At 35.1% G+C, this 24,740-nt stretch overlaps 1 protein-coding gene across 1 annotated transcript in view; it reads left to right on the forward strand.

Moving 5' to 3' along the window:
- The first annotated feature begins 283 nt into the window (after window positions 1–283).
- LOC103669361 (complement factor H-like) overlaps window positions 284–24,740 on the forward strand; it is a 106,199-nt gene continuing 81,742 nt past the window's right edge. The window contains 6 exon segments of the mRNA XM_008697696.2: window positions 284–362; window positions 8,210–8,386; window positions 14,236–14,412; window positions 15,867–16,054; window positions 16,170–16,347; window positions 22,564–22,725. Of these exon segments, the coding sequence (XP_008695918.2) occupies window positions 284–362; window positions 8,210–8,386; window positions 14,236–14,412; window positions 15,867–16,054; window positions 16,170–16,347; window positions 22,564–22,725 (961 nt within the window).

The following is a 24,740-nucleotide window of genomic DNA, read 5'->3' on the forward strand; positions in this document are numbered from 1 at the left end:
AGTGTTTTATCTTATTTTCAGAGCCAATTTCTGGTTCTACATAAAGTTGCATATGTATAACTTTTTTTTTTTTTCAATCAAATGTTGAATGCAAGGAAGGATTGTGAAACCACTGATGGGAATTATTTAGGGGTTTTGCAAAGCTCTTTGAACTTTGTTATTTACTGGATGGCAACAATTAACTAGCTTCATTGTAATGCACTTAAATTCAGGGTCCCACCTGATAACTGCCAATGAAGCAGATTTGCAACCCCAAACAGCGCAACTGGAAGATTGTATTAACATGCCTTTGGGAATATCTGACCTGTGGTTACTAATCAATGCCATTCTCATCTTGTGGGTTTCTTGTTCTCATGGACAAGGTAAGTTGAAACGGATCTGAACACTCAGCTTCTCTCGTATATATATATCTACTTTCATGTGTGTGTATTTTTGATTGAATTGACTGGTAGAAATAGTCTGTGTTGTTAGTAATAAAGAATACCTTTATGAAAAAATTACATATTCACCGAAGCGTAAAATGAAAAATATGTTTTCTATTTTCTGAGTTCTACAGTGTGAAAGGCCACTGAAGGATGATGGAGATATGTAAGTATCTTCATGAAGACTTAACTAGAAAATATGTCACAAAAAAGCTGGCTAGTAACTCCAGAATGTATCCAGAATTCTTATATATAATGCAAGGAAACTTTGGGGACATATGAACATCCTCATAATCTCATATATGATGATGGTTTTATGGATATATGTGTCAAACCACATCAAATCATACATTTTAAAATATGTATAATAATTTAAAATATTACTGTATTTCAGTTGTACCTAAACATCGTTAATGTTACCATCAATTTAATACTTTAACAAAATTAGCTATGGGTAATAGGCATATCTCTTTTAATAAAAAATAGAATATATTCTTTTTTTTTTAATGATTTTTTATTATATTATGTTAGTCACCATACAGTACATCCAAAAAATGGAATATGTTCTTAATCCTTAGCGTAATGCCAACAAATTTTAATTCATTTTCTGAGATCATTGGCAGATGTTGAAAATAAAAGAAAATTTAAAGTCATTTCTAATATTAAAATTATAAATTCTTCATTATAGTTTTTAAAAAACCTGTCATTTTATTTTATTCTCCCATCTTCTATTTCCAAGTTACTGTAAATGAAACCTCTACTGAGCTTTGTGATACCTCATTAAATGCCAGGTATGAGTGGAATATGTATCACTGTATTATTCCTTTAATAATTTGTTACATGCTGAGTTTTATATTTAAGTCTGTATTTGGGAAATTTCCTTCATCATCAACAACAATGCACAGCAACACAACAAAGCTTCCGGTCTATTCTTGCGTTTCAATGAAAAGTACCCCAGTTCACCAATAGGGGGGGCTCTAGAGTCAGCGTACTTGCTGAGGAGCTGGTGGATGCGCCATTTGATGGTCTTTTTCTCCTAATTCCCAACTGTATGTTAAACGGTCTAGTCCCCTAGGCTGTATTAGAATTGGTATGAAAAGGATATTTCTAGACAAGAGAAATAGAGGAGAGGGAATATGCAAATATGCTAAGGTAAATATGAAACATGGACAAACCTTTACCTGATATTTCAGTTGAAAATGAATCTTCTTATAAGAACTAGTGAACTCTTTCTAAAAGGGGCTTTTTGAGCTAAATGCATTGAGCTGAATGCCCTGCACATGTATGCTGCACCTATGTTTAGATGCCAAGGGAGAAGACAACCCACATAGTAGAAGAAGTCTTCTGTATATTCAGTAGCATGGTTTTATTGTGCAATCTCTTGTCCTTGGTTGCAGTCAAGAGGCTGGGAAGGGAAGGAAAAGCACAACCACGTCTCACACAGCACTTCACTTAGAAAAGAAAAACATTTAACGAGGAGTAAATCTGCATGAGGCAAAAGTTTTCACCTTTCCTTTTATATCTGGTGTCTGGAGATTCCATTTTCTTCTGAGGATGACTATACATTTAAAGTAACATGAGCACCATCTTTTCCTGGTTGTTAGGTGTTTCACAATTGCAGATTTCTTAGGACACCTAGTCTTCCATCTGATAGCAATAGAAAACCATATCTTTTTTTTAAATTAAAACTCAGAGTTTTAAATTAAAATTACACAGAGATTAGTCATCCATCCATGGTTTATGACCATTCTCATCATGTTTGTGTCATTTGTATGGCTGATTTCCAATCTTTAAAAATATGAAGTTAATAACTATTAATAATGTGTGAACTCCCTTAAACAAACTAGCCAAAATGAAAGCTAGAATCCCTGCAAAAAAAGGACCCTACAGCTGATTATTATGGTGACCTTATCCTCCCAGCACTTGGAGTAATCACCACCCAGTATGACCTGGTCATTATTTCCTTGCTATCTCTCTACACATTGTGCTTGCTTCTGTGTATATTCCTAGAAGATGTCTTTTAATTTTTTTTTAAAATCAAGATGGGATCATCTTGTATGTACACTTTGGGGCATCAGTTTTTACAAGTAATATTTATTACATTCTGAAGTATCACCTACATTTTATTTATTTATTTATTTATTTATTTATTTATTCATTCATTCATTCATTCATTCATTCATTCATTCATTCATTATGCATGCATGCATGCTCCGTTGCCACTGTGGAGCCCAACACGGGGCTTGAAACTATAACCCTGAGATCAAGACCTGAGCTGAGATCAGGAGTTGGATGCTTAACCTACTGAGCTACCCAGGCATACCTACATTTTAATATAGTACTACAGGAGTTTATATATCATACACAAAGCAATAAACTTATAAAACCAAAAAAATATTAGTTGTTGATATAAAAGGTATTTCTCAGAAGAAAACTTACATAATGTTATTTGTCTGTTATGTTTCAATAAAGCTCAAAAAATAAATCTTAACATTAAATTATTTAAAAATAGCACAAAGGAAGCCAAAGATCATCAATAAAGTTCATTCCAAATTTTAAGCTAATATATAATATTGTTTTGTGAAGTTTCAAATCACCAAAGGTAAAAAGAACATTCTTAGAGCTCAAATAAATAATAACCACGTTATCAGGGTGCCTCAGTTAAGTGTCTGCCTTTGGTTCAGGTCCTGGCATCAAGCCTTGCACTGGGCTCCCTGTTCAGGAGGGAGCCTGCTTCTTCCTCTCCCTTTGCCTGCTGCTCCCTCTGCTTGTGCTCTCTCTGTCAAGTAAGTAAATAAAATCTCAAAACAAACAAACCATGTTATCTACAGGAAAACAGAGCTCATAAAACCTAAAAACTTCCCCAAAGTACACAATAGAAGACAATAGTAGGCATTCTAAAAGACCTAAATACATTTATATATTTTTATTTATTTATTTAAAAGATTTTATTTATTTATTTATTTATTTATTTATTTATTTATTTATTTGACAGAGAGAGAGACAGCCAGCGACAGAGGGAACGCAAGCAGGGGGAGCGGGAGAGGAAGAAGCAGGCTCCCAGCAGAGGAGCCTGATGCGGGGCTCAATCCCAGAATGCTGGGATCACGCCCTGAGCCGAAGGCAAACGCTTAATGACTGTGCCACACAGCCCCCCCAAATACATTTATATTTTATACCATTCAGGAATAGGAAGGCACAACATCCTAAAGTTATGATTTTTTAAAATAAAATATGAAATTTAAAGGTAATTCCAAATAAAAATAAACAAGGTTATTAAAAGGAACTTGATAAGCTGATTTAAAAAGGTATATGGAAGGTCAAAGACTTATACCACTCCCCTCCATAAGAGACAAAGAAAAAAGATTCAGATGAAAGGCCATGAGTAGTTTTCTATACTTAAAAATAATAGCCTACATTCTATCCTGTGACCTCTCCTGTTGAATGTGCATGTGAGCTAAGAGGAATGTGCATTCTGTTGCTATTGGATAAAATGCTCTGTGCCTGTAAATTCCATCTGGTCTAAAATGTAGTTTAAGTCCATTGTTTCCTTATTGACTTTCAATCTGGATTATTTATCCGTCATTGATAATGCACTATTAATGTTCCCTACTATTATTGCATTGAGTATATCTCCCTTCAGATTTGTTTTTAATGCTTAAAATATTTAGGTGCTACAATATTGGGTGCATATTTATTTACTACTGTATATCTTCTTAATGAGTTGACCTCATTCTTTGTTATATGATGACCTGTTTTGTTTCTTGTAGTGTTTTTTACGTAAAGTCTGTATTATCTGATGTAAGTATAGATACCCTTGCTTATTTTTGAATTTCAGTTGCATAGAATATTTTTTTCCATCGCTACATCTTGATTCTGTGTGTATTTTTAAAGTTGAAGTGGATCTCCTGTAGGCAGTATATAGTTATGCTTTTGTTGGTTTTTTTCCATTCATTCAGCCACTCCATGCCTTTTGATTAGAAAATTAATCCATTTATAGTTCAAGTAATTATTTATAGGTAAGGACTTACTAACATCATCTTATTAATTGTTTTGGGGTGTTTTGCAGTTTCTTTAATCCTTTCTTCCTCTCTTATGGTCTTTCTTTGTGAGTTGATGATTTTTCACCTTGGTATCTTTTGTATCCCTTCTCTTTATCTTTTGTATATCTACTGTAGGTTTTTGCTTTGTGGTTACCATGAGGCCTGCTTCAAACATCTTATAGATATAACACTGTTTTATGCTAATGACAATTTAGCTACTATTGTGTATAAAAAATCTACCTGTTACTTCCCCCCAGTATTATGTTTTCCATGTCACAGTTTACTTCTTTTTATTTTCTGTATTCATTAAATTATTGCAGTTATACCTATTTTTACTTCATCTTTCAGCCTTTATATTAGAATTAAGTGGTTAACACACCACCATATTACAGTTTTAGAATACTTTGAGTCTGACTGTATCTACCTTACAGTGTGTTGTTTATTTTTATGTTTTCATGTAACTGTGAAAGATACTTTGTTTTAACTTGAGAAACTGTTTTCATCATTTCTTGTAAGGCTTAAATCATTGTCCATTGGCAATAGATCCAACCTCTAGCCCCTCCCCCTACCTGGAGGGTGGGGGGATAGGACTGCAAGTTCCAACTCTAAAGAAAGGGCTGGTTGCTCTGGCACCCCGCCCCTGCGCTTGGTGTTTTCTAAAAGTTGCTTCATTAACATAACTAAAAACACCTTTATCACACTCATCACTTAGAAATTCCAAGCATTTTAAGAGCTCTGTGTCAGATGTAGGGACAAAGACTATATATTATTATAAATCACAGTATCACAACTGTTAACATTGTTGCAAGTAAATTGGGATTGTAGCATATTGGCAGCATAGTATCTCAACAGCTCTGTTTTGTTTGCTTAAGGAAATTTCCTTCTTTTTGTGTTTGCAAGAATTTTGCTTATTTTATTTTATTTTTTGACCAAGAATTTGTGTTAAACTATATTGGATAATCACTATATCTGCCTCTGTTAAGATGTTTAATCACTAATAACGTTCTCTTTCCAGGCTTACGACTTTGTACTCTGCTAGTTTAGAAGGTAGATCATAAGATACAATGCTTTCACCAGGACCAAATCAATATTTCCCTTTACTGGAAGCTGATGGTAACTCTGTTGTTATCTTGGGCCTCTCATGTCATTGAACTAACAGGCAGAGGAGTGGATTATGTACACAGGCTAGGATATTGAACTGAATTGCCAAAGGGTCATTGTTTACTGCTACACGACAAGAGCAGGGAAATTATATTTGAATGCAGAAATTTCTCTGAGGCTTCTCCTTTATACTTCTCTGTGTATCTATCAATAAAGGTTAATAGAAGACATCAACAACCTACTAAATGTAAGGTTGCTATGGACCCTGTCAATTTGGAAATGAAGTTTGGTTAACCCCATCAGGTAGAGGACCTGGACTAGTTTAGATGCTGGCTGAAGAGGAAGGAAACATAATGGGGTGTAGAAAAAAGTTTATAATATCAACCACAGCCTAATGATCAATAACTTACATGAGGACTATGGCAGTATAGTTTCTGTTTTGATTTTTATAGATATATTTGTATATTTTTAAACTTTTCTCTTCCTTGACCTTATGCTTTTGTGAAAGGGAATGAATTAGCTTTTAAGGTGCAGAATACCTCTGTGGGATTGTGACTTAAATAAGGTAATAACATCACCAAATAGTAATAGAATGACTCTTGGAAGTTCTGACTCCCACTTATAGGAAGAGAACAAGGTCATCTTCATTACAGGAAGGCAGATTTGATCTTGCTATGTGGAGCTGTCATTACTGTTATTGTGATGGACAGTGGTGGACTACGTTGATTATTTCATTGACGTCATCAAGCACCACACCCAAACTTCTAAAAAGTGCTATGTACTGTTAAGATTTAGAGCATATAAACCACATTTCCCATTTTCTTTGTTTTCATTGAGTTTTGCCTATAGAAGCAGTAGTAGGAAATCAGAAACAAGATCATTCTGGCTCTACTGGTGTGGCAGTTCCCAACAGTAGTCAGGAACAGATGTATTCAAGTGGAGATTGGGTGATCCAGAGGAAATACCATTTTTGGAAGTCCTGCAGTTTGTTGCTGTTCTTCACTAGACCCAACAACAGAGCAATAGGTGTAAGCTTTAGGTGCCATCTTGAAAGCAATAGAATCATTTACTTTTTTATATTATTGCTCTTTATGTTTTCCAGCTCTTTCACCCTCCCATTTGGTCTTGCAGACTTTTCTACATCTTTGCAACTAATTTCCTATATTTAATTCTCACTGGTAGAAATAGCTAGATTGGTGTGTTCTCTGACTGAACGTGACTAACACAGTAAGTGATAACAGAAAAGACATATTCATTGTATGTGAAGTTTAAGATGTGGGGAAAGCCAAATGGAAGTAAGGTTTCTACATTTTACTTGCAGTGGTAATGTGCCAATACCAGGAGGGAGTGATACGCTGTATATGTCTATATTAATACTTAGACTACTGCTCCTAAAACTATACAAAGAAGCATAGTCAACAATATAGATATATCAAAATTGTTTTAAAATGTTGAAGAAACCCACGGGGAAGGCAAGAAAAGGAAACAGGAATGAGAAACAGAGGAAACACACACACACCAAATAATAACATGGCTGACATAGGCTTTAATATAACAATAATTACTTTAAATGTAAATGGTATAAATACTTAAAAGTCTGACAGGGGCACTTGGATGGCTCAGTTAGTTGAGCCACTGACTTTTGGTTTTGGCTCAGGTCATAATCTCAGGGTACTGGGACTGAGGTCTGTGTTGGCGCTCTGTGTTCAGCTGGGGAATCTGTGGACTGTCTCTCTCCCTTTCCCTCTGCCCCTCCCTTTGCTCATGTACTCTCTCTCTCTCTAAAATCAACTGGGTTTGGCACTAGAATTCTAGGCATGCCTGAAGAGAACCATAGCGAGGTTTCATTCCACCCGTAAAATAATCCTATCCTTAACGCAGTTCGTCTTCCTGATCCTTGGTCAAGCTTTCTTAAGTACAAATTGCTCATGAGTATTCTTTTTTTCCATGCATTTTAGATAACATTTATAGAATAGAAAAAGCAAAAAATCAAGCACTAATGGTACATAGGTATTGCTTTCAAGAAACATTTGAGTTTTAACAAATATTCCAGCATAAACATGTTTCTGATTTTGACAACTCTCCTACCTCCTTCCAGAACTCAAATTTGAACTTAGTGAAAGATATTAGTAGAGTGATTTGATTTAATTGTAATTAATTTTCCATTTCAACCTTTCTTATTATGGAAGAGAAAATGCCTTACATAATAAACACATCGATCTTTATTTTAATTACCCATTTTTCTCTGGTATATATATTGTAACTGCTAAGAAGTCTGGGATCTTAATTCACAAAATGCTATTCTGGTTTCCTAGAAAAAAGTACTATAAACTGTAATGGCCTCTTTTATTACTAGCATGCTATGAATGGGTAAGTATAATTGAATTGAGAAAAATGTTCCTAACATAAATTTCCAGAGGGTTTTCATGACAAGAAAAGGCTGTTAGAAACATTGTCTTCACTTCTGGTAACTCTTTGAAGACAACAATTTACCACGGTCTTTTAAGATTAATTTTACGTAGTGTTCAATCCATTAGCACATACTAATTGATCAAGCTGTTTGCTCTAGGGATGGGATTTACTAAGTTAGGTTGTTTGTGAACTAACATTATAAATAAAATCTTCAATTCTGTTATGAATTAGACTCTTGTGATATGCCGGTATTTGTGAATGCCAGACTCAAGAGCGGTGGCACAAGGTTTCAGCTCAACGACCAGCTGGACTTTGAATGCCACGATGGATTTGAAAGCAGACTTGGACACACGACAGGCTCCATAGTCTGTGGTAACAGTGGTTGGTCTGATACACCCACATGTTACAGTAAGTACCCTTTTCTCAGGTATTCTTCTTTTTTAAGATAAAAAAAATCTGTAATTGTTGAATGACCCTGTTGTGCACCTGAAACTAATATACCATTGATAACTCTACTTCAATTAAAAAAAACAACAACACTTTTTGTCTTCAACTAGCAGTTATCAGTTACATGGAAATAAGGTTTGTAAAAGGAAAACTGAGTTAAAAAACGCTATGTGTTCCTTTAAAAAAATTTTTTTTTTGAATTATCTGGAGATAATTGTGTCTTAAGGCACAATAATTAAACTCAAGGTGACTCCTTCTGATTTAATGTCAAGTGGGAAGAGAAGGTGTTCTGAAGCCCAAAGAGAATACTCTATCCTTAACATAGTACGTTAATGTAATGTTTCTGATGGGTCATATACATCACAGGTTTGTGATTTAAGTATAATTATTTTTGTTTTACTAAATGAAAGCTTTTAAATTTTAAACTTCGCTCTCCTTAGTAACATTTTAGTTTCTTACAACTTCCTCAGCTATTTGCTCTCAAGTTTCTGCTTGACCCGTCCCACCTTGAGAGTTAATTTTTGCAGGTCCCAAGAAGAGCTCTTTATTTTCTGACTTTGACAAGTTCTGTGGACTGTTGCATGAATCTCTTTTGTGTTTGCCAAGCAGCTGTCCAGAATTAGAAAGAGAGCTTGAATGTGCGGGAAAATGAGTGGACGTAGAGTGTGCAAAGCTTTGACAACAAAATAGTATTTGGGAGATATCTCTGTAAGTGGATTCCAGTCAAGGTGTGGGAGAATTTTATGAGCTGAGGCTAGATAGGAAGCGAAGGAAGGATTACTTAGGTTATATCAGGGCATCTCAGCATTTAGATTAATTTTATCATTGATAAAAAGCTATAAATGAGAAAACAGTGTGGAGGTCCCTTAAAAAGTTAAAAATTGAGCTACCCTATGATCCAGCCATTGCACTACTGGGTATCTACCCCAAAGATACAGACCTAGTGAAGAGAAGGGCCATATGCACCCCAGTGTTTATAGCAGCATTGTCCACAATAGCTAAATCGTGGAAGGAGCCGAGATGCCCTTCAACAGATGACTGGATTAAGAAGATGTGGTCCATATATACAATGGAATATTACTCAGCTATCAAAACGAATGAGTTCTCAACATTTGCTGCAACACGGACGGCACTGGAGGAGATAATGCTAAGTGAAATAACTCAAGCAGAGAAAGACAATTATCATATGATCTCTCTCATCTATGGAACATAAGAACTAGGAAGATCGGTAGGAGAAGAAAGGGATAAAGAAAGGGGGGGTAATCAGAAAGGGGAATGAAGCATGAGAGACTATGGACTCTGAAAAACGAACTGAGGGCTTCAGAGGGGAGAGGGGTGGGGGAATGGGATAGGCTGGTGATGGGTAGTAAGGAGGGCACGTATTGCATGATGCAATGGGTGTTGTACGCAACTAATGAATCATCAAACTTTACATCAAAAACCAGGGATGTACTGTATGGTGACTAACATAATATAATAAAAATATTATTATATTAAAAAAAAGCTATAAATGAGTGTTTAAGAAAAGGAATGATGTAATTTGATTTGAATTTCTGAAAGTTGTTTTATTCCCCCCCCGTGCCTTGTATACTATTCTTGTGGTAGGCAAGAAAATATTCAGGAGTCCTTGTAGGGTGAGAAAGGTGGGGATCACGTAGGGTGATGACTGAGTGGATACAGAACAGAGGACAGATTTGGGATATATTTGGTGGTAGAAAGCACAGAAAATATTACTAAATGTTGGGTGTGAGAAAGAGTATGAAGTCAAGGATTCATGTTTTATTTGATTTTTATTTTTAAGTAACCAGGTAAATGCCAGTGGTTTTCTGTGAAATGATGCTGGCAGGAGAGAGAGCACTTTGGAGGAATATCACAAGTTCTGATTTGGACACACAATGGCTGAGATGCCACAGACAATAAAACTTGGATATGTAAACTACAGAGTTGGATAGATGGGTCTAGCCAGGACATATACATTTGGGATTATCCCCATATGAATGATGATATCATATTGGGAAAGAATATAGAATGACAAGAACAGAGAGCTCAGGACTGAGCCCAGAAGCATTCTAACATTTAGGTGTCAGACAGAAGAGGAATAGGGGTAGCAAAGTAGACAGAAAAAATGGAGGATGTGGAAATTGGGAGGAAAAAAATGTAGTAATGAATGTTGTCATAGAAATGGAGAGAAGAAAGTGACTAAAGGGAGAGAAAATATGCCAGAATGATTAAAGTGAAACCTGTGGGTCAGCCTGGATGGGCTCTCATTCTAATTCCACTACTTACTAAGTATGTATTTTAGGGCAATGTATCAAGCCTAGTTGAAGCTTTGTTGGCTCCTCTTTATCCGTAAAAGGCTTTAAAATGTATGCTTGTCCTAATGTTTCAATAGGTTGCTTTGGTTGTAGACTAAATAAGTTGATACATCTGTCGAGAAGACTGAAAATATGACAGATTTGACTACTTGGAGGCCAGCAATAACTGTAACAGAAATAGTTTTGGAAGGAATACATGGTGCAGAATCTAAATAGAGTTTACTGAAGAAAAATGATCAGTAAGAACTTCAGTACAGCGTGTGGTCCTAACTCTTTCAAGACGTTTGTGTGAATATGCTGAATAGGAATGTAGAATATTGCTAGAGGAAATCATACACCAAAGGGAAGATTCTTTTTTTTTTTTTTAAAGATGGAGGACATTAGAGCCAAGTGAATGCTAAATAGGATATAATAGAGACTGAATACTCGAGGTAGACATTTCCCTGTGGGGGTGGGAGGGAAAGGGAACTGAAGCTCTGCGGAAGCACGAGGTTTCTGTGGCAACACAGCTACTTCCAACTTTGTGATAGGAGGAAGGAAGGAAAACAGATGTATAAATCTCATGCTGGAAAGGAGCAGGAGCTGATGGTTTCCATTTTCCTTTGAACTATAAGACAGAGTCACCTGAGATTGAACGGTGCATGGAGAAAGGAGGAGAAGAACACTTAGGAAGAATAAAAAAGGTTTAAAATAGAGACTTCAAGAAAGGGGCACACAGTGAGTTTATTACTGAGATGAGGTAGGCTGGCTTAGTAGTGTCTTGGTCCCAGTTAAAGCTGATTAATTCAGGCTGTCAACAAACACCTGTTTATGAGCTAGAAATAGGCCACGAGAGAATGGTGAAAACCCACAAACATGGGCCTTTTGGGAGATATCATTCCAATATGAAAAAAAACAAAAACAAAAAACAACCAACCAATGAATTAAGTGAAATAATGAACCAGATGATAAAAACATTTTAAATATATTTTATATGTAACTGTGTTCAAAGAAACAAAAGAATCCAAGAACTTGGAAAATGGGAGGGTGGGGATGGAGGGCTCTATTTTCTATAGGACGGCGTATGCACAAAGAAAGGCTGAAAACACTTCAGGATAGAGATGGGGGTCTGTGTGACAGCTGAAGCAGCAAAGAACTTGAACTATTTAAAAAATCCAAAGATCAAAAAGCCTGGAGTCTGGATTGCCAGGGGGAGAGAGATGTCAGTTATGCTGGAAGTGTAGGCAGGAAATGGATCATAAAGAGATTGGATTTTCTTCTAAGTAAAAGGGGAGGCTTTTAAGATGATCATGAATTTCTTTTCTGGGATTAGAGGCAGACCCAAGTTTTATGAAATCAGAAACTTTTACAATGTTGAGGGGCCATCTTTAAAAAAGAATTCAAGGTCATGAATCTGTAATTCCTGTGATATTTCCAATGTTGCCACATGTCAGAAAAATGGGATGGAGTAGAAGTTGGAGTGACAGGGACAGTGGTAAAAATTGATGTGGCCAATAAGGCTTTTATTGCAAATTTTATAAAACTTATGACCTTGTGAACCCATTGGTAGGAATTCACCAGCATGGTAAGGCCTCTCAAAGTTGAATGAACAAAGGACAGTTTAGTGTTCTTTTCAAATAACTTCCCTCTACCATGTAGCAGAAAATTGCACAAAGATTGGCTGTTATCTGAGTTTATTGTCCTGGGCATTTTCTCCTTTGGGGAGAGGTTTCCAAAGAATTATTGTTGGGGTATCTGGATGGCTCAGCTGGTTGACCTGACTTCGGCTCAGGTCATGATCTCAGGATTGTGGGATGGAGCCCTGCATTGGGCTCCACACTCAGTGGGGAGTCTGCTTGTCCTTTTTTCTCCCCGACCCCCACCGTTCATGCTCTCTCTCAAATAAAATCTTAAAAAAAAAATAAAAGGATTATTATCATAAACCACTTAAGCCAAATGGTATTTCCAGCAATCTTAAATAAATGTACACTTAAAAAAATTCGTACTAGCATTTCCAAGTATCAGTGCCTGGATTTATGATTTTGACTTTTGGATAAAGATAAATATCTCTAATTCAGGGTATGCCCATTCAGACTCTTCTTTACATTACATTTTAAGAGTCACTATCTCTATATAACAGTTGGGAAATAGCCAACAGCCAAGACTTATCATTATCATTATTATTATTGTTGTTGTTTTTGGTGTTGTTTAAGGCAACCTTTTGCACAATGTGATACAACAGAAAGTGTATAAACAAAGATACGTACAAATAAAAGAATTGCTATGTAGAAGATTGAAATAGAATTTTAGGAGAGATTCCCTGTAGTTCTCATCAAGTGTGACCTTCTCAACTAAGCTATAAAACTTAACATTAAAGCAAAAAAGCAAATTTGCAGAGTTATTTTTGGCATTACTTTTAAAAATAGTTGTCTTACATCTAATTTTATGATTATGTGTTAATACTTGACTTATAGATAGTATGAATATTCTTTTTAATATGATTCTAATTTTTAAATTTCAGTTTTTTAATTTTATAAGTTGGTTAGCAAGATAGGAGGATTCCTAATAAGAAAAATGCAGTTTTTGATAATACTTAGCAATGTCACAAATATCACAAATTTTAAGGAATAATTTTACACCTTCCTAATTTGAATCAGAACAATTAGCAATTTATTAACAGTTACTATAATTATAGGTAAAATAAGAATAGATAGTTGTATGTTGCATAAATATTCAGGACACCTAGAATATGACTATCCTTGAACACGTTTCTTCATTTTGTTTCATGTTTTAGTTTGATTTCTTCACTTACAAAGTATCGATTAAACTTTTTAAATGTTCCTCTAACTAAAATACATAGAAATGTTTCTCTTTAGAGTTCTAGGTCCCCAAATAATATTAAACAAAAATACCAATTTTTTTTAAAAGATTTTATTTATTTATTTGACAGAGAGACGAGAGACAGCCAGCGAGAGAGGGAACACAAGTAGGGGGAGTGGGAGAGGAAGAAGCAGGCTCCCGGAAGAGCAGGGAGCCTGATGCGGAGCTCAATCCCAGGACCCTGGGATCACACCCTGAGCCAAAGGCAGATGCTTAACGACTGAGCCACCCAAAATACCAATTTTTATTTAAGTGTGTAATTTAAAAATTGTAGCATTAGTTGTTTTAATGTGAGACAATGCTTTTCTGTTTTGAGAGTCTGAAAAATATAACATTAAATTTTATAAATGTCAGTTTTAAAAAATCAGATCCATTATAGACAAACTGACTTTACAAATAAATTATTAGGACACATCTATTGCTGTTCAACACCTTAATATTTCTCAGAGTCCTTTGTGGATTTAGAAGGTATATAAAATCTAAAATGCAACAGTTTTCGAAGAAGAGAATTTATCTGAAGCCCCTCTGTATATGTAATACCTTGCCCTCCCCCCCCGTTATTATGTGACACATGTAAAATTTACTTTGGTAATGATTAATTATATATTCTTATTAATTTTTTTACCTTTTTTATAGGAAGAGAATGTGAGATTCCTTTATTAGAAAAACACCTAATTGTTGAGCCCAGAAAAGACAAATATAAAGTTGGAGACGTGTTGAAATTCTCCTGCAGACAAAGATTGACAAGAGTTGGACCAGATTCAGTTCAGTGTTACCACTTTGGATGGTCCCCTAATTTTCCAACATGTAAAGGTGAATATTTATCCTACAATTGCTGAAACAAGAATTAGAAATTAATCTCCAATTGTTTATTGAAATATGTGGAAGTATCCATAGATATTTGCAGGGTGTCTGACACCAAAGGGACTTTTGTTACTTTTCCTTTTGCCTACAATTCCGCCATTAGTATTGGACACTTTTAATAGCATTGGCCTTAACTCATTGATTGTGTCTAAACAATTTAAGCAACTTTTGGTCAAGTCCATTACATGTATGGCTTAATCAAAGTTAAAATATGTTGATCAAGTGCTTGTCTCTTGTCTCAGATGATGGTACTTTTAAAAAAAAGGTTTTGATAAAATGGTGCATGAAATATGAATATTAATATACTTATATAGCCATATTTACTAATTGGTTTGGATACATGTTTAGAATATCTAGATCATTGAACATGTTTTTTTGTTACTTTTTCCTACTTGTCTGAACTATACTTTCAAAACTGAATTTGGGGTTTTACCAAGGTATTTAGTCCACCCTTGAAGTTTCTTATGTTTATAGGATTGTAAGGTAGTCAGAAAATATTTTTTATGTCTTTATTTTTTTTATGTGTCATATCTAAGACATTTTGCAAATCTCAGTTCACGAAGATTTTCTCCTATGTTTTCTAAAGGTTTTAGGTTTTACATTTAAGGTCTATGCTCTACTTTTAGTTAATTTTTGTATATGAGATATGATAGAATCAAAGCTCTGATTTGATTTGTATATGGGTATCCAATTTTTCTACATCAATTTGTAGAAAAAGCGGTCATTTCCCCTTGAATTGCCTTTTGCAGCTTTGTCAAAAATCAATTGTCCATATAGATGTGAGTCTATTTCTGAACTCCATTCTGTTTTTTGTCGTTGTCTTTATGCTCAAACCAAAGCTTCTTAATTACTGTTTTGTAATAAGTTTTGAAACCACATAATGTTAACCCTTCAAACTTTTCTTCTTTTTCATTTTTTAAGCCATTCTAGGTTCTTTGCATTTCCATGTGAATATTACAATCAGTTTGTCAATTTCTACAAAAAAACCTGCAGTGATTTTGAATGGGGTAATATCACTGGGGAAAATTGGTATCTTAATAATATTAAATCTTCTGAACTGTATTTCTTCTTTTATTTGGGCCTTTAGATTATCTCTATGATGCTTTCTCATTTTTAGTTTATCAGTTTTGTACATCTTTAGCCAGATTTATGCCTATATATATATTGAATGTATTTTCAAGGCGTGGATATACTAATAGGCTAGTTCAATATAAGTAATAGAACTGGGAAATGAAATCTGTTGTAAACCCCTCTTTTTTTTTTTTTTTACTGCTTAAGAATGCTATAAGAAATTATGTAATGAATAATAAAGTGATTAAAGAAAAAAATCTCTCCATTTTAGTGGATTTTCAAGTTATAAAATAGACACTGTAACCATTATTTACACAGTATTTCTATTGCAGAGCTAGTAAGATCCTGTGGTATACCTCCTCAACTCCCCAGTGGGGAGGTTAAAAAAACAAACAAAGAAAATTATGAACACAATCAATTGGTGGAATATGTTTGCAACCCTGGATTTTTGATGAAGGGTCCTAATATAATTCAATGTGTTGATGGAGAATGGACAAGTTTGCCTATATGTATTGGTAATGTATAAAAATCATGAATATTCAAACTTGATTAAATCAACACTTTTTGTTTATATTCATTTAACCACATAAATTATTTTTTAAAGATAAGCATGTTTTTGTGAAATTTTTACAGAGGGCACTACATGTGGAGATATACCGGCACTTGATTATGGCTATGTTGTTGAGTCTTCTGCCCCTCCCTATCACCATGGAGATTCAGTGGAGTTCAATTGCAGAGAAACATTTACATTGATTGGACACAGATCAATTACATGTGCTGGAGGAATGTGGACCCAACTTCCTCAGTGCGTTGGTAAGAATAGCATTTCTTTTTTCTTAATTTAAAAAAAATTTTTAAAAGTGTTTTTTTTAAAGATTTTGTTTATTTATTTGAGAGAGAGTATGAGTGAGAGCACAAGCTGGGTGGAGGGGCAGAGGGCGAGAGAGCAGCAGACTCCCCACTGAGCAGGGAGCCCAACAAGGGCAGGGCGATCCCAGGACCCTGGGGTCATGACCTGAGCCCAAGGCAGACGTTTAACCAACTGAGCGACTCAGGTGCCCCAAATAGCATTTCTTGATATATATAGATATAATGATATTTTTGAAATTTAGAGATTATTTGTGAAAATGTGAGGTCTTAAATTATAATGAATTCAAACATTTGTTGTTTATAGTTCAATATGTATCTACAGAGGAAAAATATTAATTAGCAATTGAATTTATGAATTTTTCTGTCCCTGATGTACATTGTTTATAAGTGTGAAGCTAAATTTTACTTGCAGGTATATATATGACTAAACTATGAGCACCAATTACCAAGAAAATATAACTATCTTTACATAAATACCATTTTTGTTTTTATATGGCACTCTTTCTTTCAGGCCCTGGAAAACAAAGAAATGAAGTTGAGAAAATACCCATTTGCTCCACTCCCATAGGAATCTTGCCTCTCTCAAAGCTTCTAACAATAACGATTGCTCAGCCTGTTTTGAATGCAGCACAAAGAAGTGCATGTGCTGGAGGGTGGGTGGATGCCTGTCAGGCTTTCTTGGACAGGAGCATAACTCGGTCAAGGGGGGCAGTCGAAGGTGGGCCAGGAAAAAAATTTCTGAATCATCCTGTCCTTAGAGGCCTAACCTGGAGAACCTTGGGTCTTTCACTTTTCCCTTTGAATGAGTACTTTCCAAGAGTTTTCCTGGGTTCTACATTCAAAGAGAGCCCTGGATGCCCAGTCTTACTTATTCATCTGATTTCTAGGCATTTATTAACCCAGGAGAAGATACAGGAGAGCAGAGGCTTGTACTTGTTTTGTTCACTGACGTATTCCCAGTACACAGAAGACTGGCTGACATAGAGGAGACATTTGATAGGAGTTTGTTAACCAGGTCAATACATTTCGTTGCTTATTAGCACAGTTTGCTCAACACATTCCTGTCAAAGGTACTGCCAGTCACCCCAAGACCAAACCTCATTTTTGTGCTCTTCTATCCCCACAAATGATCTCACCTCATTTCTTTCCTATGGGGGAAAAACCCAAGGTAATATCAGGCATGAAAACTCTCAGCGTTTCAGCATAACTTACACCAAAACATCTGCTTCAATGATTGCTCTCCCCCGGCCTCAGAGTTTGCCTTCTTAACATTAGTCTTCTACCTGTATTAAATTTAATAGAACCTTCTTGGCTAGCTTAAGTTTTGCTCCAGTTTTCCCCCTAAACATTTACTTTGTACCTCTACTCTTCCTTTCACTCTTCTCCATATGTTTATTTTCTTCTAATAAAGAAATCCTTTAAAAATTGGACATGACAGCAACCAACACCACTCTTCTTGATTATAGATCTTTCTTCAGTTACCCTGCCTTGAGGAATACCTTGTTTTATCTTGTTCAACACCCTGGACCCGTTCTAAAAATAGGACTAAGCCTTGAGCCTCTAGTTTGCTTTGAATTAGCCTCCTTTTTTTTTTTTTTTTTTTAAGTTGCATTACAAAATCTTTACTTTTCTTTGGCCAGTTACTTGACTTTCCTCTGTTCATCCTTGCCTGACTCTGCATTTTAAACCATTGACAAATACTGGCAAAGACCTACAAAGAGATTTTATCAACTTCAAAAAGGACTCCCATTTTTATTGAATTATTGAAATATATCATATAAAAGCTTCTATAGTCCATAATTAACATATCGAAGCAAGCAATATGTTTATTATTATGGCATTATAATATTATTGGATTATAGGATGATCAGGTGTAAAAAAATTGCTTCTCAAAGATTCTAAGAGTATATACGGAAGACAGTTCATGTCTTTAAACAACAAATTTCTTTTTTTAGGTGGATTTTAATTTATATATATTTATTTATTTATAATTGACATGCAGCATTATGTTTTAGGTATACAAGGTAATGATTTGGTATTTGTATACATTGTGAAATGATCACAATAAGTCTAGTTAACGTCCATTACCATATATTTACAGAATTTTTTTTCTTGTGATGAGATCTTTAAAGGTCTACTTTTTTTTTTTTTTTTGAAAGAAAGGAAGCATGTGTGTGAGCAGGGTTAGGGGAGGGGCAGCAGGAGACGGAGAGAGAGAATCTTGAGCAGGCTCTATGCCCAGCGTGAAGCCTGAGGCAGGGCTCCATCTCCTGACCCTGAGATCATGACCTCAGCCAAAATCAAGAGTCAGAGGCTTAACTGACTGAGCCACGGTGTCCCTCAAGATCTACTTTCTTAGTAACTTAAAAATATGCAGCACAGTGTTGTTAACTATAGTCATTATGCTGTACATTACATCCCCACGACTTATTTATTTTATAACTGGGAGTTTGTATTTGACCCCCTTCACCCATTTCACCCACCACCACCTCCGGTAATTACCAGTTTGTTCTTTATATCCATGAGCTTTTGTTTTGTTTTTTTTAGATTCCACATATAAGTAAATGATATGGTATTTATTTGAATTATTTTCCTTATCATAATGCCCTAAGTTCCATCCATGTTGTTGTAAATGGATAGATTTTATTGTTTTTTATGGCTGAATAATATTCTATTGTATTTATATACCACCTCTTCTTTATCCATTCATGAGTTGATGGACATTTAGATTGCTTTCCTACCTTGGCTATTGTAAATAATGCTGCAGTAAATATGGGGGTGCACATCTTTTCGAATTAGTGTTTTCATTTTTTTTTCAGATAAATACTTAGAAGTGAAATTGCTAGACCATATGGTAGTTCTATTTTAAATTTTTTTGGTGAACCTCCATACTGTTTTCCAAAGTGGTTATAACAATTTACATTCCCACCAGTAGTGCACAAGGGATCCATTTTCCCCACATCTTCATCAAAACTTGTTATTTCTTGTCTTTTTGATAATAGCCACAGGTGTGAGGCCATATCACATTGTGTGGTTTTGAGTTGCATTTCCCTGATGGTTAGAGGTGTTGAACATCTTTCCATGTGCCTGTTGGCCATTCGTATGTCTTGTTTGGGAAAATGTCTCTTCAGGGCACCTGGGTGGGTCAGTTGGTTAAGCATCTAACTCTTGATTTCAGCTCAGGTCATGATCTCAGAGTTGTGAGATCGAGCCCAGCGTCAGGCTACATGCTGGGCATGGAGCCTGCCTAAGATTCTTTCTCTCCCTCTCCCTCTGCCCCTCCCCTCCCCTGCTTGCACTCGTGCACATCATATCTCTCTCTCTCTCTCTCTCTCTCTCAAAAAAAAAAAAAAAGTCTCTTCAGGTCCTCCACCCATTTTTTAATCAGATTATTTAGTTTTCTTTGCTATTGAGTTATATGAGTTTCTTATATATTTTGGCTACTAACCCTCTTTATCAGATATCTGATTTGCAAATATTTTCTCCCATTCAGTAGGTCACCTTTTCATTACGGTCGTTTCCTTTGCTGTGCAGAAGCTTTTTACTTTGATGTAGTCCCACTGGTTTATTTTTTGCTTCTGTTGCCTTTGGCTTGGGAGTCAGATCCAAAAAAAACATCATCAAGACTGATGTCAAGGAACTTACTATGTTTTCTTCCAGGAATTTTATGGTTTTAGGTCTTACATTTAAGTTTTTAACCCATTTTAAGTTGATTTTTGTATATGGTATAGTATAGTTGTCCAGTTTCATTCTTTTGCATATGGCTCCTCAGTTTTTCCAACATTGTTTATTGAAGAGACTGTCCTTTCCCCATTGTATATTCTTGGCTTTTTTGTTGTAAATTAACTGACCGTATATGTGGATTTTTTTCTGGGCTCCCTATTCTGTTACATTGATCTATGTGTGTTTGTACGCCAGTACCATATTGTTTTGGTTTATATAGGTTTGTTATATAACAGTTTGAAATCAGGGATTGTGATGGCTCTAGCATCTTTCTTTGTCAAGATTTCTTTGGCAATTCAGGGTCTTTTGTGGTTCCATGCAAATTTTAGGATTATTTTTACTATTTCTGTGTAAACACCCAATTTCTTATTCCAAGTACCTGTCTCTGTCTTTTGGTGATCATACAAAATATTTGCTTAAATAGTCATATCCTATACATCTTAGATGTACTTTTAAAATTATATCACATTATCATTTTTGACAAAATGTATTTAAGTTGGCAATTTCATATATTCTATTCCACAAATAATTGTTCTTATTTTAATATTTAAAATTATGGATTAAAAATAATATAGAGATGCTTGAAATAAGGAAGCAAATAATTGTGAACATTTGCACAGATTTCAAATATGGGCCCAAATTCAGTTATGTGATGACTATTCCCTATGTACATCATCCAAAAAAAAAAAAAAAAAAAAACACCTTTTATGGTCTTCCATTCCACAAAGTGCAAAACGTCTTTATGATGGATATTTTCTCTGATATTTCAAAGACTGGATACAAGACTTACACTCATACATGCTAGCCCCTCTCATGCAGTATGATCAGGATGACTCAGTGGAATTTATGAGCATGAAGTCTAATTTCATTAGACTATGGACTCTATACCTATTTTTATACTTTTTTAAAAATTTAAATTCAATTAACTAACATATAGTTATTATTAGCTTTAGAGGTAGAGTCAGTGATTCATCAGTCTTATTCAACACCCAGTGGTCTTTATATCATGTGCCCTCCTTAATGCCCATTACCCAGTTGTCCCGTCCCCCCACACCTCTCCCCTCCAGCAACTCTCAGTTAGTTTCCTATGATTTAAAAGTCTCTTATGGTTTGTCTTCCTCTTTGATTTTGTCTTGTTTTATTTTTCCCTCTCTTCTCCTATGATCCTCTGTTTTGTTTCTTAAATTCCACATATCAGTGAGATTATATGATAATTATCACCTCTTCTTTATTCATTCATCTGTCGACAGACATCTAGGCCCTTTCCATAGTTTGGCTATCATGGACATTGGTGCTATAAACATTGGGGTGCAGATGCACTTTCAGATCACTACATTTGTATCTTTGGGGTAAATACCTAGTAGGCCAATTGCTGGGTTATAGGGTAGCTCTTTTTGAGGAACCTCCATACTGTTTTCCAGAGTGGCTGTACCAGCTTGCATTCCCACCAACAGTGTAAGAGTGTTCCCCTTTCTCCACATCCTCGCCAACATCTGTCATTTCCTGACTTGTTAATTTTAGCCATTCTGACTGGTGTGAGGTGGTATCTTGTGGTTTTGATTTGTATTTCCCTGATGCCAAGTGATGTGGAGCATTTTTTCATGTGTCTGTTGGCCATTTGGATGTCTTTTTTGGAGAAATGTCTGTTCATGTCTTCTGACCATTTCTTGATTGGATTATTTGTTCTTTGGGTGATGAGTTTGATAAGTTCTTAAAGATTTTGGATACTAGCCCTTTATCTGATATGTCATTTGCAAATATCTTCTCCCATTCTGTAGGTTGTCTTTTGGTTTTTCAGTTGTTTCCTTTGCTATGCAAAAGCTTCTTATCTTGATGAAGTCCCAATAGTTCATTTTTGCCTTTGTTTCTCTTGCCTTTGGAGACCTGTCTAGAAAGAAGTTGCTGAGGCCCAGGTCAAAGAGGTTGCTGTCTGTGTTCTCCCCTAGGATTTTGATGGATTCCTGTCTCACATTGTGGTCTTTCATCCATTTTGAGTCTATTTTTGTGTAAGGTGTAAGGAAATGGTCCAGTTCCATTCTTCTGCAAGTGGCTGACCAATTTTCCCTGCTCCACTTATTGAAGAGACTGTCTTTTTTCCATTGGATATTCTTTCCTGCTTTGTTGAAGACTAGTTGACCATAGAGTTGAGGGTCCATTTTTGGAGTCTGTATTCTGTTCCATTGATCTATGTGTCTGTTTTTGTGCCAGTACCATACTGTCTTGATGACAGCTTTGTAATAGACAGCTTGAAGTCTGGGATTGTGAAGCCTCCAGCTTTGGTTTTCTTTTTCAACATTCCTTTAGCTATTCAGGGACTTTTCTGGTTCTATACAAATTTTAAAATTGTTTGTTCCAGCTCTCTATAGCTATTTTTTATGTAGTAGTTGTTTTGATTTTTATAATTAGTCTTTTCAAGGGAATATTTTCATTTTACAGCAACCAATGAACTTAAGAAATGTAAAGTGTCACAGTTATTTGACTATGAGGTGGTTGAATTTGGTCATAACACCAACATAAGTTACAGATGTAAAGGAAGATCAGAACACAAACACTCAATCTGCATAAATGGAAGATGGGATCCTGAAATAGCCTGTACAAGTAAGCTCTTATTTATAATACTTTCAAGAATTTGATTTCTTTCTGACTTGTAAAGGAATGATCTTATGTCTTAAAAGATGAGCTATTCATTATTCAAATAATAAAACATAACTGAAACACTGCTTTTAAATATTGATTGTATCATGTGTATTAGCTATATAACAAACCACCTAGAAACTTGGTTGGAAATTAACATCTGGGCTGTAGGTGTACTCATTACTATTGCAAGGGCTTGTAACTCCTTTTATTACACACAAATGTGCCTATGCCCATACCTATGCCTATAACTAGTATGTATCTGTGTATCTATATATCCATTTACATATCTATCCATGTATATATTTATGTATGTATTATCTCTCTAATCATCTTTTTATTTATGTGTTTATCTGTCTTGAAACCTCTGCATCCTATTAACACTACCAATTCTAATTGAATAGCACAGGCTTTATATTCCAGTTTTCCACTTTTTGTATTTTGTCTCTCTCTTCTCTATCTGTAGGACACCTTATCTCACTATCTTCAATATTTTAACCAATTTTCTCAAGCCTAGAATACATAGAAAGTAGTGTCATACCAATAGGGAAATCCAATCTACTATCTACATTTCAACATATTTTTTAGTTCTTTTTTGACAGGAAATAAATATTTACATGCAATGAAGTACATGTGCTCTACATTAAATTCTAGAAGCTTTAGAGTTTTAGCATTTATATTTAGGTATATCATCCATCTTACTTTACTTTTTGAGTTTGGTGTAAAATAGGGGTTGATTTAAAAAATATAGATGCCAGTTGTTCTAGCAATATGTGTGGAAAAGACTTTGAAATGAAAATCAGTTAACTATGTAAATATTGACCTATTTCTAGACTCTATCAGCCCATGTATCCATTTTTCTATTCTTATGCCTGCCACATTGCTTTATAATAAGTCTTGTATTCTCCAATTATGTTCTTGCTTTTCAAAATTGTTTTACTTATTCTGGTCTTTTCATTTCCAAAAAATTTTCAAGGAAAGCTTATGAATTTCTATAAGATATCTGTTTGTGTAATGAAATGGGTGGTTATAACAGAAATAACAGAATATATAACAGAAATAAAGAAAATACACAAAATAACAATGATAGCAGTACACATTGAAATCTATGGGACAGAGCAAAGGCAAAGATATCTATAGCTTTAAACCATGCATTCTAAGACAAGGAACAAAATAAAAACAATAGGAATTACCATCTAGAATTTAGAAAAGAACATAGACCCAAAGAACTTGGAAGGAATGAACAATTAAAGTATAAATTGTTATAATGAGAAGCTAAAAAAAGCATAAACATCTGGTTTACAGAATAATAATTCAGCTTTTAGGGAAATCTGGTAAGTACATCAATTTCTGGCTAGGCTTATCAAGAGGAAGTATAAGTTTAGATTATTAGGACAAAAAATGGTTAAACATCAGACATAAAAGAGAATACATTGAAAAAAATATGCCAAGATACTTAAATAAAAGAAAAATATATTTTTAAAATATTTTATTTATTTGAGAGAGTGAGAGAGAGAACACGATGCAGGGGGAGGGGCAGAGAGAGAGGGAGAAGCAGACTCCTTGCTGAGCAGGAAACCTGAGGTGGGGCTCCATCCCAAGACTCTGGGATCATGACCTGAGCCAAAGGCAGACACGTAACTGACTGAGCCACCCAGGCACTCCAAGTAAAAATATTTTTTATGAAATATACAATACTCATAGAAGATTTGACATCAGTAACATGAATGAAGTTTACTCAGATATTTCCCTGAACTGAATATAAAATGTGGACAACTGAAAGGACTTCGACAACTTCCCAGTATATACTCACAAAAACCTTAATGAAATAAAGATATGGTGTGACAGGAGAAAGCAAAATCAAGAAATCATAGAGAGTTCTAAAAGCTTCCAGGTATAGTCATCCAGAGTCCTTCCTCAGTTGACCAGGACATGCTTTGCCTTCAAATTATTAACTGCCCAGATATATCCAAGGTGTT

This window comes from Ursus maritimus, unplaced genomic scaffold (assembly GCF_017311325.1).
Source record: "Ursus maritimus isolate PB19 unplaced genomic scaffold, ASM1731132v1 scaffold_2, whole genome shotgun sequence".
Classification (NCBI taxonomy): Eukaryota; Metazoa; Chordata; class Mammalia; order Carnivora; family Ursidae; genus Ursus; species Ursus maritimus.